At 37.3% G+C, this 17,738-nt stretch overlaps 1 protein-coding gene across 2 annotated transcripts; it reads left to right on the top strand.

Moving 5' to 3' along the window:
- Positions 1 to 567: 567 nt before the first annotated feature.
- troap (trophinin associated protein) lies at positions 568 to 16,593 on the top strand. Of its 2 annotated transcripts, none has more exons than XM_086067215.1 (15): positions 568 to 715; positions 898 to 990; positions 1,335 to 1,542; positions 1,626 to 2,028; positions 4,867 to 4,985; positions 7,228 to 7,356; positions 7,428 to 7,467; positions 8,484 to 8,602; positions 8,794 to 8,919; positions 8,989 to 9,028; positions 9,181 to 9,248; positions 12,323 to 12,415; positions 12,488 to 12,752; positions 12,830 to 13,023; positions 16,127 to 16,593. In XM_086067215.1, the coding sequence occupies exons 2-15, from the start codon at positions 926 to 928 to the stop codon at positions 16,211 to 16,213; spliced, it is 1,956 nt and encodes a 651-aa protein (XP_085923341.1). In that variant the 5' UTR covers positions 568 to 715; positions 898 to 925; the 3' UTR covers positions 16,214 to 16,593. The 2 variants fall into 2 exon arrangements, with proteins under 2 accessions (XP_085923341.1, XP_085923343.1); XM_086067217.1 differs by having other exon boundaries at positions 898 to 994.
- Positions 16,594 to 17,738: the final 1,145 nt, after the last annotated feature.

The following is a 17,738-nucleotide window of genomic DNA, read 5'->3' as shown; positions in this document are numbered from 1 at the left end:
CCCTTGGTGTGTATGTAGTTTTTGAATATTTTGGTTTTTAGATCGTGGATTTGGTTTGTTTGTGTCTGGACCTTGAGTCTGTAAAAAAGCAACTCATTCATTCATTCATTCATTCATTCATTCGTTCGTTCGTTCTTTCTTTCTTTTCATTTTTGTTCAATATTGTTGTAATATTTTGTTTTGTTTTATTTAAAATTGTTCTGGGATTTTGTCCTCCCATATTTATCCGCGTTTTTCGAAAAATGCATATTGAAAATTTATGAAAGTTTTTTGAAGATTTTTGTTGTGCTTGTTAAAAAAAAACCAGGTTTTAAATTTTTATTTTATTTTAAATTGATCAAGGGTCTATTCAGAGTCTAGTCGGGCGCCAGTTGCCCAATACAAACTTATTTATTAACTTACCATTAAATTTGATTAATTTAAATAACGTTCGTGAAGTTGCCATGGCGTTGTTTACGCAACTCCGTCGCTCATTGGCCAAAGAAAACGCAGCTAAATGACACGTGTGGTGATTGGCTAATACAGTTTTGATTATAGCCAATGGCAAAGCGCGGTACACTACAAACGGTTGCTTGACGGGGAAGTTGACGGTCAACTCACGGCTAGAAAGAGCTTTTCAAGAGCTCTTTAAACGGGCGTCAAACTAATGAAAGCAAAATAAGGAAATTCTGGGTGAATAACACACTGTTTTATCGCCTGACAGTGTTTAGTTACCGTAAGTACGAATGTCCAGCAATGGTGTCAAAATGCCCTCTGTATTGACTTCTTTTTTTTTTAATGCGTTTTTGTTTCTTACTCGCTCGTTGTGTCGTCACGGTGACATATAACCCACAAACAATGACTAATGTTAAACGGTTGCAAAAATTATGTTTATTTATTGTTTTCTTCACGCTCTAGTCGTTCTATTATTCGACACTACTGAATAATGGACGCCGCTCCTCCAGTTCTTCGCGAGAAAAATGAAGATGGGTTCAGCGCTTACTCTCGGAGGTAGGTAAGAAAGTGAGAGCAATGTTAAGCTAAGAAGGATATACTTTGCTTGTATCAGTATTTCTGATGTACAACGTACTGTTTGAGTTATGCAGCGATTGTTTAGTGGTCTTGTGTTGCCTCCCTCAATTAAATTTGGGGTATAATTAGTTTGTGCTACTAAAACTACAGTGAGTTTTGATCAATTACATCACATAGTCAACAAACGGGCTCTTCTCCGTCTTTTGTGCAATACAGTACTGTTAATAGTTTCTCATCACCATGTTCTGTCTGTCTGTCAGTCTCTTTCTCTCTCTGTCTCGAAACAATACTTAATCAATTTCACCTTAACGTCTTTCTGTCAGGGTGAAAAATGAGAACAAGATGCCACTGGAGCCACAGAACTCAAAGCCTGTAGCCACACTGCACCTTCCTGACAGGGATTCAGAGAACCAAGATCCTGAGAGTAAGACACTCGTGCGGCCAAGAGTGAGCAGACTTCCAGTGCTGGTCAAGTCCCAACATCCTCCTGCAGCTATTCTTGTTACTCAGTGGGAGGAGACAACTTTGGCTGTGAGTGTGTTTGTTCCATGTGTCGTTTTGACATTGCATTGTTTTCTTATTTCTTTTGTTAACATCATATTACTTATTTGCAGGGGAAAGCCAAGAGGAAAAAGTCACGCCCCAGGCTTAAGCCTTTCAATATCTCTCAGCATAAGAGTTTGAAAACGGACATTGTAACTTTACAGCCGAAAAGTGGTGTTCATACCATCCCGCCTAAAAACAATGTCTGTATAAAAACCCAGAAGCCAAATGTGAAACCCCTGAAGTGTTCGGCTGTGTTAAAAAGCACAGTAGCAGCAACAAAGGAGAAATGTAATCTTGGAACAGCCTTTGGGCATTCTGGCACTTTAAAGACCGAAAATGCTGCACATCATGGGAGTTCTTCCTCCTCCTCCTCCTCCTCTTCTGTCTCTTTGGATAACATGGCCCATCTCACTTGCAAAGATCCAGTGAGAAGTGAGAACGCACAGGATAATCTCTCAAGCCACCCATGTGGTAAGTTCACTATGTCGATTTGTATGTTACTCGTGCAGTTGTCACAATTTCAAGCCCTTTTTGTGCTTATGATGTGACCTGTGCTAAGCCGTATCCCGACTAGTTTAACATAATCTTCCAAAATAATAAGAATTACAATTACAGTGGCCAAACCAGATGTGATTCGAAGACTGGCAAAGAAAGATGATGCTCATGACAGGGTAGAGCAAATGGGGGAGATTTTTAGAAGAGATACACTGATACCCGTATTGGTATTGATGTCAATACTGTACTATAACGTATGCTCCGATACTATGACACCAAAACCACTTCACCAGCCCGACATATAACTTCGGGAAGGGGACATATCATACGTGTGTAAATATTTTTAGGTAAACATGGTTCGGATGACACTACTTTTAAATTATCAACTGCAAATTGTTCTTTGCAAAATTGATGATTCATTTTGTGGTCCATTCGCCAAAAACAGGAGCTAGGCTCTAGGGACGTGGAATGTCACTGCAGGGAAGGTGCCTGAGCTGGTGTGCGAGATCGAGAGGTTCAGACTATATATATTTTTAATTTAACCAGGAAGAGTCCCATTGAGTTACAGTAATTATTCTCACAGGGAGGAAAGTGTTGTTGTAACTATTCATGTTTCTGGCAGTAAAAACAGACCCACACAATTAAATACAAATTAAAACAAGGATAATATCAATGTAAACATTTTATTTCATTTGTAGGTACATGCAAATTAACCCTTTGTATATTGTACACAATACCAGCAGTCCATATACACTACTAGACTTACTATCCTACCGCTTTAAAGGCCTGGGGGAAACCTTTTCTTGCACCCTCCCGCTAGGGTAAGCATGACGCTCCCCACCTCCCTTAATGAATATAGGAATCAGTACATATTGTTCGTTGATAAATCAGTTGAAACACCACCAATACAAAACATTTCCAAGAAATATACCCCCAAAATGTCAACAAAATATATTGTGTCATTAACTCATTTGCTCCCAAAAACGAATAAATACTGAACATTCTATTTTAAATGTTTGAAGTGTGCCAAAGACGTATTTATACATTTTTATGCTAGAGCACACAGGCTCTCAACTGCAGAGAACGGTTGAAGCAATGATAGTTATTATAAAAATGGCCAGCATGTGGCAGCAGAGTATAAGAGATCAACCTGGAGCATGTTGCAAACAAGCTGATTTCCCTACAATTCTAAACGGATTTGTGAATAATGATTAAACTTGGCTATATTCTAATTCTAATTGCTGCAAAATGGAAACAGATAGAAATATACTTTTTTCCCGATGAAAGAAGAGACTCTGAGCTTTCTTTTGGTAGGTTCCATGTTTTTATAGCAATAGAACACAATATTCAGTGGGCCTTGCAACATCAGTCAAAATCCAGTAAAGCAGCTGGTAGCGAAGGGGGTTGCTTGAGTGAAAATGGCTGGGGATGAATGAGTAAAAAAAAAAAAAAAAAACACTTTTAGAAGGTTAATAGTGATAAAAATAGTACAGCTAGAGTTTATGCGATTTTTTTTAAAGTGTAGATTCTGACAGACAGTGCCAGAATATAGATATAGCAATTTACATATCTGTACCTGCCTTTAAAAAAAGTATATGGGCCTCCAAAAATAAATTCCCAGATCCCAAAGTGGGGGTGGCACCCAAACTTTGAAGGGCCATAACTCAAAAAGCATTTGAGCTCGGAGGCTCAAATTTCAGATTCTTTCTTTTGACATCATAGGGCATTAGTAATGGAATAAAAATCGGGCAAATTGAAGAGGTGTCACTGGGGAGGTTCTGCCAATTTCTGTGAATTGACACGAAATGACACTGGGAGGAATGGTTACCAGATCCGATTTCAAGTGGGGCTTTGTTATTAAACTTATGTGCTTGTCATGGATTGTCCATTTTGTTCTTGCTGTTAGAGTTTTCGTGTTTCATTCTCCTTTAACTGCTATGTGTTAATAGCCTTTAACCTGCTGTTAGTGACAGATTTGTTGGTAGTTTGGTTTGGCTTTCCCTCTGGCCCAAATTAAATATAATTCTTTGACAATGGTAACATACTGAAAAGCTATGTGCACCCATAATTTAAGTTTGGCAACATTTCATACCTCAATGGACATGTGTTAAAGAGCAAAAGCCTACTGAGATGGTTAGAATGCCAATATACTGCTAACAGCCTGTATGCTAGAGTGACCAAACGTCCTCTTTTGATGAGATGTCCGCTTTTTTTCTATCTTGTCCGGCAGAGCTGGGCACAAAATTTTTTACATCAGCACGTCATTGAAGTTGAACCTTTTGGCGAGTGTTATGACTGTGTATATTTTCGAGGCTTCGCATCCTAAAGCACTCACCCAAAATGCGGAAGCACTCATCGAAAAATGGGCATCCGTCGATGACGGGCTGATGTAACGACGGTTTTGCGGTTTTGTTCAGATCTACTCTCCGGGTGTCCGGACAGATTTTACAAGTTCATAAAAATTTAAGTTTTTCATTGAGTGGCAAATGGGAGGCCGAGTGCACTGTATTACAATTTTTTTGTTTTCTTTTCAACCTATACAGAGGAGGTATATGTTAAAATATTTATAATTTATGGCATATTTGAGTAAACTTTGAGTATCTTTTAAGAAAGAAATTAAAATATGTTCATCCTACTGTATGCTAATATATTGCCGGATGGCAACCTGAGTACAGAAGGCGCTAAAGCACATCCATATGGAATTTACACTATGTCCTTTCATTCGGATATATTTTAAAAAGAGACATAAGGAAAAATATACATTGACATGATGGCTTTGTTACTTTCTTAAAAAATTATAAAAATTATTTTCAGACAAATCTTCAGAATTCCTGCCCAATACTGCCTCACTGCTAAGTATCCTGCGTAATGAGGGCGTGTGCGTCTCCAGCCAATCTGTTGCAACTCCACGCTCTCAATCTTGTGCCATGTTCGTAAGTTTGTGGACTCTGTACGAGTCTCTACTTCCTCTTCATTTTTTTCTTCGTCCTCTTCTTATTGTTCTTTGTCTTCTTCGTATTAGTAGTACTGTATTATTATTATTATTTCTATAGTATTATTATTATATCTATAGTATTAATAGTGGAATGCTCTAACCTTTATTACTTATTACTATTGTTGTTGTTGTTGTTATTATTATTATAGCATTTTATTCTCCTCAGTTTTTCCACAGAGAAACAACTCCCACATAATACATCCGATTTACACCGTTCAAATTTCAATTTGCTTCAAAAATTCACACCTTCCTGGGTATTTATCGTCTGATTCCATATTACTCACAGTACTCGCATAATTTAATGCCAAATATCAACTTTCCCTTATTCATTTTCAATGGAACTTTTTCAGTCCCACTTTCCACGCCCACTTTCATACATACAACTTCCCATCATCATCTGATATTGCTCAGTGCCGCACTTGGTTAAGTCCTTTGTCCAGTAACCAAGAGGTCGCGGGTCGAATCCAACCTCCTACTGCACATTACAAATGTATCCATGGCAATTATGCTAAGTGATTATATGCTAACCAACTGACTGTCATATCAAGAAATGCATTATAATTTCACTGAAATGATTACAAGTATTTAAATATAAATACACCATAAGCCATTTTTCTTGTACCAGGCAAGTTAGGTCAGTGGTTAGACTATTTGCACAGAGGACCTGGGTTCGAACCCTGCCAGAAATAACTCTTTTGTAGAAATGCAATATTGAATACTAATCATTGTCAAATGATTTCACATCCATTACATTTGATGTCATTCGTTATTATTAAGTTTTGTTTCTATATCATCTCTTCTATAGTCAAAATTCAAATTCAATGCAACCTTTGTATATACTGACATAGTCACTGCAATTACATACAATGTCACAGATTATTCTATGGCTGAGTGGTTAAGAGAAAGAGTTGGTGATCTGTGTTCCCGGGTTCGAATTCAGCTGCAACCAAACTTTAACCCATATGCAATAATAATTACAAATCATTGTCAAATTATTTCACTATTAATATTTTGTAATTTTCACTTAATTTATCTTCCAATTTCCTTCATGAAAATTAAGCTTAACATTCAGCTTTCAGCATTCCCACGCAATTTCTCCAGAAATTGTATTAAGTCTAGTTATTATTATTATTTCTATAGTAGTAGTAGTAGTAGTAGTTCTGTATGTGATCCTCCAAAATTCATTAGGGCGGTAACTAGCAATTATTTTATCCATTAAACAGTTGATTAATTTTGGGATGAATTGAATTAAAAACAAATTCCATCCCTATATTAAAAAAAATGTCACATTTCAAATTGGTAGTACACAAAAGTACACAAACAGGTTGCTGCATGAACATACCAGAGTTCTTAAAGTAATCCATTATGAATTATTATAAATAAATAAATAAATGTTGGTGTCAAATATCTTTACAATAAGTCATGGACCAAAACACAAAACATAAAATATCTATCAATATATATCTATATTTATTTTTAATTTAAATTAAAATTTAAAAAAGTTTTTATTTAGTTTAATTTATTTTTAATTAAAACCACGTACATAGGCTTTTTGTTTGTTTAAAGGTGACTTAAGCTGTCAGAACAATACATCATAAATAATAAAGAAAAATGAAAAACTGTTGAGCAAATACAGATACACTCAAAAATGTAAAGTTTTTCATCCTGGACTGAATGCAATCTGTTTTGCCTTACTCCTCGCTCATACAGTACTTTTTGTCTTTAGTCTAGCCTTATTTCACAACAATAAAACTTGAAGCTTATTCATTAAATTACATATTACCATTGTAGTAAGTGTGAACTGCGTTTATTTATACTGTACACAACATTTCGACACAGCATCAGGGCACTGCAAAACAAAAACTTTAAACTGAAATAAAAAGTTTAATATTGGAATAAAAATTGCGTTGTTAAATATACAGCGACGTGTAAAATAAGTATGTAGCATGTATGCATGCTTTTTCAAAAAAATGTAAGTCTTATTTTATACACATGGTTGATTATATATTTATTTAAAATTATGATTAATATTAATACCATTATTATTATTGTTATATATCCTAAATATTCAAATTTGGCAGGTTTGTTAACAACACTGGTGTGTCAAATTTGGAAGACATATTTATTTTTGCTTTACAGGGACGATAAGTCACCTAGTAATAGTTGTGTTATTTCTGCAGCCACACAAAGTGTCTGTTTCAGAGAGTCGTCAAAAAGCTGCTGCCAACCAGAAGGAGGGGGTGAAGGCTACAGGCCCCATGCGTGCCACACCTCTAAAACCGTCTAGAAGAGGCACTTCTATCGATACAGTAGGTACATGCATCTATTTCCAATGCTGTTCATTTTCTGTATTTTTACTTCTTTCTATTCACATATGCAGCCACAGAGATTTCCGCTCAAAAAGAGTTCGGCAGCAGCAGGTAAGATATAACACAATTCAACCAAAATATTTTTTAAACGTTTCTAACCTGTCACCCATCATTAGAGATAGATTTGTTGGGATTTTGGCTTGCTGTGTCAAACCACTTTCACTCTTGCCCCAACTATGTTCTAACAATGCTAACAACCAGAGCTGGGCACTTCAGTTACTCGGCAAGTCCCGTCTTTGACGATGCCCACCTTGCAGTAAGTGCACAATTACACAAAGCCTCGGGTAAATACATGGACTGAGCACCGACTGAAGCACGTTTACATCCGTCCATCGGGGATGAGTACATACAGCCCCTCTCATTCCTTAATGCATTTGCCGAATATGCGAAAGCACGCGCTGAAAGGTGGGCATCGTCATCAATGGGAATTGACGATTAAGTGCCCAGTCCTGCTAACAACTATCATGCTAACAAGCCATGTACACCAGTAATTTCGTTTTGGCAACACTTTATGTCTCAAAAGACAATTTCTAAAGTGCTAAAAAATACTACAATGGGTAGAATTCTAATACGCTATAACCGTATGTTTGGCAACATACTGTGGGATGGCATCCTGAGCATACAACGCTCAAAGACACATCCATATGGATTTTGCACCAAGCCCTTTCGTCAGATACTATTTCAGTTTAAGAAGAAAAAAAGTAAAGCCGGTTTGCTTGTGACAGCATAAATCCATTTTCTGATTTGAATAGTGCTCCATTGTGCTTTCAAATGTACAGTTGTGCTTGAAAGTTTATATACCATTGGGGTATGTTAAACTTTTGAACATGTAAATGTATCAAAGTTAAATGTTGCTTAATGACACAAAAATGCTATAAATGGTCACCAAAATTCACGCGAAACGTCAACCTCTGAAATTATCAAAACAATTGCCACAATATTTTGGATTTTATGGGAATTAACCTTTTGTCTCACCATCAAGCACAACTGTAAATTGACACAAAGACCGACATAACTTTTTTTTTTAAAACAAAACAATACAAAAAAAACATCAACTTGTTTTTCAGACAAAGCTGTGGAATTTAAGCCAGATCCCACCGCACTGCAAAGTATCCTGCGTAATGAAGGCATGTGCATCTCCAGCCAATCAAATGCAACTCCACGCTCTCAATCTTATGCCATGTTTGTGAGTTTGTGCGTCCATTCGTTTTCTTAATAAGATATGTGAAGATAACCTTTACTAGTCTCTCAATGGGGAAAGTAATGCAATGCAATTTCTTATTATTATTTTTGTTCTTATATTACTCTTGTTATTGTGTTATTATAGTGGTGGTAAATGATTTGCTATAGATTCTTGTATTTCTGTTATTTCTGTAGCCACAAGTGTATGTTACAAAGAGTCATCAAAAAGCTGCTGCCAGCCAAAAGCAGGGGGTCACAGTGGTAGGCCCCGTGCGCGCCACACCTCTAAAACCATCGAGAAGAGTCACTTTTATCAACACAGTATGTACATGTCTATTTTAATTGCTTTATATTATTTGCATTTTTACCTCATTTTATTCTCCAATTCAGCCACAAAGAGTTTCAACTAAAAAGAGTCTGGCCGCAGCAGGTAGGATGCAATATATTCAACTAAAGCAAAGTGTGAGAGCAATCAAATTAGAGGTACTGATTTGATCCACAAGCAGGCCCATAATAAAAACCTTCTGTCTTCCTGTTGTGCTGCTGTGACACAGTTATTAATTAAAACAATTTAACTCTCAGTTTCAACGCACAAAGAGGCCAACAACATGTTGACACCGCAGAGAGATTCACCTCCCAGTCCAGCCATGGTGTGTATTATGTGGTCCTATTCTGCCTCTACTAACGTATTACAGTTCATGACTTGCTGTGCAACTCCCTCAAACAAAAATATTACTAGTTGAACTACTCGTCGTTTTATAAGAATATAAAATAATAGTAACTTACAAAGTAATTAGTAGTAAAAAAAAAAAAAAAAAAGTTATTGTGCATGAATTGTTTTTTGAGAAAAATATTCATTATCAAGAATACAATTGTAACTTTATGACAAAAAAGCTGCAATGCCACAAGAATAAAGCACTTTTTTTTTTTAAGACAAAAACATTGGAAAATGTAGAAAAAAATACAAACAGTAAAATTTCAGTTTTTTAATATTATAGAAGTTGTAACTTTGTAACCAAAAAATTGTAATACTACAAGGAAAAGCTAAATAAAATACAAAAGACAGGGTCACAAGTGAAGCGGAGCCTATCCCAGCTGGTCAAAAGGCTGAATATACCGTGAAGTGGTCGTTGCAGGCTTATAACACTTTTGAAATTTTCCTTGTTGTTTGAAGTTTTGTTTTAATTAGTTTTCAGAGTGGGCTTGTTCGTTTTTGTCAATTTTATTATGATAAATTTTTTAATGCTTATTATCCAGTCACGCTATGACGTATCCGGTGCGTAAACAACGGCAGCCTTCGTTCATTTGAATGCGAGTTTCCTGATGTAATGGACACAAAAAAAAGCCATCTTAAGTCGCCAAATACTGTGCCAATTCTGAACTCCGTAACCTTCCGCATGTCAGGTTTCTTCCTTGCACGCACCAAATGTAGCTTGCAGAGCGATTAAAATTTGGCCGGACATTTGATGTTTGATATTCAACTGTTCCCGTCCAGGTTAGGGACCGTCCACATATTACATATTTCAGGGTGACTTATGTAAATGGCTAATGGTGGAAAAATCACTATAAAACATTTGTCCCTTAAATATAGCCTGTTTCTCCACAATGACAGATAAAATGACATTTTCAGCTGTAGTAAGCAGTGGTCTACCATTCGCAGCTTCTACAGCATTTTGAAAAAGGCACATTTTTGTTTGTTTTATGGTGATTTGTCACACATACGTCACCCTGAAATATGTAATTTGTAAAACGGTCCCTAATTTTTATTCGCTATTGGGTGGCTGAATGCGTCCTCGTCATCAGCCACAGTTTTGTCTACACTTTCGACTGGATGAATTTTCAGAGACTCCCCTGCGACTGTACTGCTTTTGAAGAAGTGGTGCGTTGCTATGGACTTTATGCCACGGAGGAGGCGGGACTTCAGATTTCCGGGTTTTCACCCATCAACTTTGTTTCCGGTTTGCGACGTGTGGGCCGCGTCCCAGTACTTGCGCTTACGCCTTTGTACCCCTCGGTTGCGCGTTCCCGTCGACGGGTGCGAGGCTGCGATTTCAGTATTTCAGATAGCCGAGATGCCCTCCCGCCGATGAGCGGGAGCGCGCTGTTGGGGGGCACATAAGTGTGGGTGCGAGTCATCTACCCCATTGGGTGTAATTCCACCTTTTATGTCCACTATGAGACGCAATAATTCCTTGTGAGTGTCTTTGTAGTCATTCGAAGCCATGTGTTTTTATGCTTGATTACAGCACATGTTAACTGGTCATGTGACTGTCTAAAAATGGCAACTCCTGTACCTAATGCAAAAATATTCCCCTAAAGTAATATAAAATTATAATCGCTCAACATAAATTGACAATTTTTTGTTAGGGAAGAGTTTAATTTAACCAATTTACAGAATACCTGGTTAGTTTTTGATAAATGGTGTGTTTATTTATTTATTTATTAATTTACTTAAAATGTGCTTCCTTTTAGGAGTTACAAGTCCACATACTTGAACATGACAGATTCCTGTGTTGCTCTGTTTTGTGTTTGATTTGCAGGCATCAAAATACTATGAGTTTGTACTAAAATATATAGTAGGCTTGACAGTTTTGTGCCTGTTTACTAAATATTTAAGTTATTGGCAAGTTTGATGTTCTTCGTTTTAAATGTTATTTTAAGAATTTAGATGTTTAAAAAAACACTTTCTATTTCTGTGTTTTTAGGAATTCATTTATTCTTGTTTATTTAGATCCCACTATAAAACACCAATGCATAGTTTAATTTGTGGTACAAGCAGATACTATTTTTGTCATGGAAAGCAAACTTTTTCCTATTTGCAAAACCACAAATATTGTGAAAAGGAAAAGGGAAACGTGCCATTTTCACATTATTTGACAGGTTGAATGTGTGATCCGCCTCACAGTTCAGATCTGAGTTCAAATCCCTGCTCTGGCCGTCCTGTGTAGAGTGGAGTAGGTTTTCTGTGGGTACTTGCGAAAATATGCATGTTATGGAAATTGACAGCACAAAATGTTCTGTAGGTGTTATTAATGTGAGTGTGTAAGTGGTTATCTATTTGTCTATATGTGCTGTACGATTGGCGGGCAACTAGTCCACACTCCAGGGCACACCTTTCGCCAAGAGTCAGGGATAGGCTCCAGCAAATCCCACGAACCTTGTGAGGATAAGCGGTACAGAGAATGGATGGATGGGTCGGCCGGCTATGATAATGTAAATAATTTCAGCTCCGAACCTTTGCGCTGAAAAATTCCTTGCAACTGGACCACTCCAAATTTAAATTGCAGATCTCTTCATTACAGCATCCATCAGTGACTAAAAAGAAAGACATGGGGGGGAAAATATGTCCCAAAAAATAACATCAAAGTTTTATGATAAAAAAAAGAAGTAATATTTAGAAGGGGAAAAAAATCTTATTTTCTGAACAGTATTTGAGTACAAAGGAAAGAAAATAATTTTGCAAGGTTACAATCAATCTCAATTGTACATATATATTTTTTGTGTATCGAGGAAAAAATATTGTATAACTCGGTGCTCCAAAATAATACACCAAAATACAACTATTTTGTAATCTTTTCTTTTGTTAGCGTTTCTCTTAAATCTTCATACCAACAAAGAAAACCGTTTGGAGTTTTGTCAAAGATTATTTAAAGTCTACACTGCTATAATCTTTGTGAAAATTCAACCCGCTAAGAATTGTAACTCTTGTGTCATGTGGTGGCAGCAAGTTGTCCAGATGTTATTTGTTGACGAGGAGGATGGACAGAGCCTCAACAAAGGAAAGGAAGAGCAGCTCCCAGTTCTTCAAACCTCACCTGTAAGCGACATCCAAGCTTAGACCACTAAGCAACTTCTCATTGATGAATTGAATCCTTCCTATGTATTGCAGGTTAAAACCCACTGTGAGGACAAAGCAAAGATGAACGTCAGCTGTGACGATGAAAAAGAGCAGAAGATTGAGGAAGGACAGCAGTCGATCCAAACCCTGCATAGAGAATCTGTCATTGTTTTTTCCACCGGCAAGAAGCTTTGCCGTTTTGAGAAGCAAGAGAGCTCGGCCCGTCGGGAGCTGCGCGGCCTGAATCCCTCAGAATTGGAAGAAGTGTGTAAGCCTGTTAGTCGCATCAACCTTGATGACCATATCGTGGACAGAGGTAAAAGAACGACAACTCGTCCACATTTGCTCATCGAAAATGTGATAAACTTGGAAACTCTGACTTGTGTTTTCCAGACCAGAAGACCTGTGCTACCAACACTGCGTTTACGTTGCTGCCCAAGCGTCTTTCTCTCATGGACAGGCAGCGTTTGGACACGGAGGTTGCTTTTTATTTCTCCCATTCTATCTCAGATCCTCTCAGGATCTTACCTTCTCAACCACGCTCTAGTGACCCGGTGGCATCCTTGCTGAACTTTGAAGAGTCTGCTGTGAGTACAAACTGTTGAACTGGAGCAATAACCTAAAGTGGTACCTTGATGTTGGACCACAATTGATTCGGCCAAACTTTTTTTTTTTTTTTATTGTTTGAAATATAATTTTCCATTGATCTCAATTTGGTGTAATTTATTTAAACTTGGGTTGAAAATTCGTGAGCCTGATGACGCCATTGAAAGGTTCTGAATGAAACCCTGCCAGTGGGGCCTTTTTCTCTTAATATGCGGAAGAAGGTCTAATCTGTCAAAATGGTTTCTATTCTTATACTATCTTGGCCACCCACCCACACGGGGGGCGGCTCAGTCTAACCCATGTGAAAATGTATGACCTGATGGTCTTACCTGGTTTCAACTAGATAAGTGTGCCAGAGTGCAGATAGATAGGAATATGCCAAGCCAGGTCACAGCGACACAACGGCCTAGCTCAAGTCACCCATCTAATTATTAAGAGGCTTAATGTAACACCAACGCGAGAATGACGGCAACAGGTTGCTATTGCTTCTTTGATAGCTGTGTGTTATTTTCTTGTGAAAGAATTAAGCAAAGCAAAGCAAAATGGGACAGACCTAGCGAGAGGAGTGTAATTTGCAGCAATCATTTCAATGATCTGACTTAGAAATGGAGTTTTGGTTGGAATTTGGAACAAAATGCCTTCTTTAACCAAGATGGCTCGTGGTCACCCTCCGGAGCAATGGCTTCGAAGTTCTTTCCGGCTCTGATCGCGGTGCTGCCTTAAACCTCCATGCGGCTCCTCTAGCTCATTTTGATTATTTCAGAGGTTGAAGTTGGCATGAGCAGAAATGTGCACATGAATTTTGTTGACGATTGGTCCTACCGCCCTAAGTCAGCTGAATTAGGCTCCATCACGCCTGCGATCCTGAACAAAAAATGAGTATGAGAATACCTCAAAAAAAAAATAACTAAATGACTAAAACTACATTTTACATTTACAGTATAAAACAAAAAAATACATTGATAGTATAGTGAAAATGTCCATGTTTTCTTCTTTGTGGATTAATTTAATACACGATCGGCTCGGGGTCCTTCGGCGGTCGTCTTGCGCGAATGCCGATGAAGTCACGTGCCTTTGGAGGCTGGCTTGCCGTTATGACGTTATGCAACAGGCTGGAAGTTTTACAATGACGTCGAAGATTGTGGTTGGTCTGAACGAACAAGCATTTTTCGCGGGATCACAGGAGTGGGATCAAAATTGTTGGGAGAAATGGACGGATTTACGGAGAGATTAAATATTACTGCTCAAAACATATATAGGAAAAATTGGTGTATATTGCCAATATGTCATCCTGTTAAGAGGTTTTTAGTACATCTTTAAGGATAATTTGTAACAAAAACAACAAATTATAGTGCTAGAGTCACACTCTAAACTAAAAGAAATGAAAAAAAAAACCAATACGTCATTCAAAAACAACAGCATATAATATTCTAGATATATACCAAATGTAAATTTCAGGCACTTAATGTGCAGCACATTAATATGGCTTTGTGGCTCCAAGATCTGGCTTTAAGTTCACGTATTAAAATTTTGCCTCACCTGAGAGTTATTCACCTTTGAAAACACGTTAACAATTGAAAACATGTATTGATGTGTGAAAACATATTATCCATTCAAGTTACAAAAACCAAATGGCTGAAAGAGTTTTTACAGTGCATCTCTTTCGGTATTACTGTGTGGCCGTACAGTAGAAGCAAGGTCGGACAGTCATTAGGGAATTGTAGTTTACTTATTCGTATGTATGTAGGTGTATGTACAGGGGAACTTTTTAACAATCCAATAAAACCAAGAGCGATGGGGGGGGGGGAAAAGTTTATTCATAGTAATTGAAACCTTAAAACATGCCATTTAATACACAATAATGGAATTTTCATTTTTAAAAAAGTCCTGTGGATGGTGTCCTACTGTACAAATGTATTCTTGAAATCTGCTGTTGAGAAAGGTCCTCATGACCTCTGCAACATCTCAGCTGGGATAGCTGGGATTCCATTAACTCAAAATACAGCCATTAGCTAAAAAAAAGTGCTTTGAAAAAAATACTGAAAAGCTCCTCTAATAACAAATTAAAACTAGCTTAATTAAAAAAAAATAACAAAAGTCAAAATGAAGTAAAAATAACCACGAAAAATCCAAAACTATGGTAGAAAAACTGTCATGCTAATTTGTTTAAAAGAACACAGGAGTCGTTAAAAATGTATGTCAATGGTGAATGAAGGGTAATACATGTAAACCCTCATTTTAAAAATTGTCATCATGGTTTTGTTATAAATTTACACACTAGTAGCTCAAACTACCAGAGACAAATTCCTTTTGTGTTTTATGTACTTGGCCAATAAAGATTATTCTGATTCTCATTAACTGTCACAAGTATATAATAAATCCATCCATCCATCCATTTTCTTAACCGCTTTTCCTCACAAGCGTCGCGGGGGGCGCTGGAGCCTATCCCAGCTGGCTTCGGGCAGTAGGCGGGGTGTATATAATAAATGATCATGTAAAATATTCAAATGGAAAACGACCTACCCTTTCTTCAAAAGGGATTTGTAAAACATCACAAAAGGAATGTGAGTGAAGAGCCAAATCAAATTCTCTAGTTCACGTCCTGTCAAGCCAACAGCAATTATACAAAAATGGTCCCACTAATACAAAGAGTCTGCCAAACATTAGCTGAACAGAATGTCCGACTATCATGACACCAAAATACTATGAAATAAAGTATTAGGCTAACCCTTACCGCATTTTTTTTTTTCAATTTTGAATTTGAATAAGCTTACATCATGCTAACTTTTGCTGGATATATTTCTCTTACCACTGACATCCTTTCAGAATGATTATCACAAAAAAGCCTAAGAAAAAGCAAAACCCAAACCAATTGAAATTATGTCTAGTTAGATCTGATAAGTTCTCATGATAATGGTTCCAACTCCAAAAATTGTTGTCCATTTATATTTTTTAAAAACAAGGCCGTAAATGTCCAACTCAAATAGTTAAACTTTTGGGTTTTGCAGCTTCAAGGTTCCACTGTACGTATTTCATTTGGGGTTGCCTCACAAAGTTTCATACTTTTGCATTTTCTTTTCCCAGAAATTTGTTCCACTGAGTTTGGATGCTCCCTCTCCGTGCTCCTCACCACTTGAAGCAAAAGGATATTCATTACCATTGTCACATTAGATGAGAACATGTTTTATGCAGGTTGTCATGTGTCTCTGGAATGGTTTCCATTTGCTACTCTACCATGCAGACCAGATTGGTGGATTCCTACAGAGATTCTTCATCCTTCTCTAAGTTTATTTTTCAGCAGGGCGCTGGAGCCCTTACCGTGACCAAATGCTTGGTCACCTCCTAACCAGTGTTGCCACAGTCACCTTAAAAAAGTAACTTAAGTTACTTTACTTGTAAGTAATTAAATTAAAAGTTACTTTAATAGTTCCATTCAGCAGATACCGACATCCCTGCTTAACATAAAAATAACACTTGGTTGTTTTGCCACTCAACTCCATTGTATGTGCATTTTTAAGTGTGACATTTAAGAATAAAGTTTGTTATTGTAAAAAAAATTAACTAAAGACTCTTTTCATTACAATCTTTTTTTATTTAACATTAATTTACATTATTTTTTTAAGTGAGTCATTTTATTTAAAACAAATAATTAGTCTTTTCTGGATTTCAGTTAACATAAATGGGTTATTAGCCCATATATGTTCTAATAAATTGTATTCTGTTTTACAACCTTTAAATCTGAATATATGCAAAAGGTTCATTGCATCACTTGAGTCATTGAACAGTACATTGAGTCATGTAGTTTTGCACAAATAATCAAGCCCAGCGGTGAGCGAGCATCAACTCTTTAATGATAATTCGTAACAATTACTGTCAGATTTACGTTACCACGCAAAGACAACAACACGCTACCTGTTGCGTGGCTTACGAGAAAAAAAAGTCTCATGTTGCTTTCACGGCCCCTCCAGGCTATTAGGTGATGTGTCTTTTTCATGAAACACTAAGACAGATCCTCACATTGCGGGCACTATATATGCAAGCAATGAAACTTGATTTCCTCTCAGTAAATTCACATAAAATGTATTGTTGGGAACTAATTAAAATGTGGCCACAGTATTGATGTCTCTTGCATTCCATTGTTCTCTGGGTAAATGACTGAGTTCCATTGTTGTGCTTGTAGGAGAGCACTTACAGTTGTGCTTGAAAGTTTACATATCCTAGGCTTGATGGTAGGCATATCAACATTCGGCTGTGTGAATGCCTGCTCCTGATCGGTGGGGATGTTTTCACACTCATTCCTGGTTGGCCTCTTCCTCTAAGGGTAAACTTTCATACACAACTGTAAGAGGGTGTTTACTCATTCTGTTGTCCCTGTGTGGACCAGAACATTTTCCACAAATGAGTAAGGTATTGTTTTCAATATGTTTTGTCTTTTTGTGTCTAAATTTTGGAAATAAATGGTTGAATGTACAGTTTATGGCAGGAGCAAACTCGGTCCGGAGTCCTGCAGGTTTTGGAGGTTTCTCTCTTCCAACACCAGCTGATTCCAATCAACAGGATCGTTATTAGGCTTATGCAGAGCTTGATGATGAGCTGATCATATACCAGCTGTGTTGGAGAAGGGAAACATTCCAAAACTTGCATGACTCCAGCCATCGAGGCCCAAGTTTGCCCACCACTGGTTTATGGCCTAACC

This window comes from Leptonotus elevatus, chromosome 2, assembly GCF_054856555.1.
Source record: "Leptonotus elevatus isolate MCC_2025b chromosome 2, RoL_Lele_1.0, whole genome shotgun sequence".
Taxonomy (NCBI): domain Eukaryota; kingdom Metazoa; phylum Chordata; class Actinopteri; order Syngnathiformes; family Syngnathidae; genus Leptonotus; species Leptonotus elevatus.
This window is presented reverse-complemented; position numbering and strand designations above follow the sequence as displayed.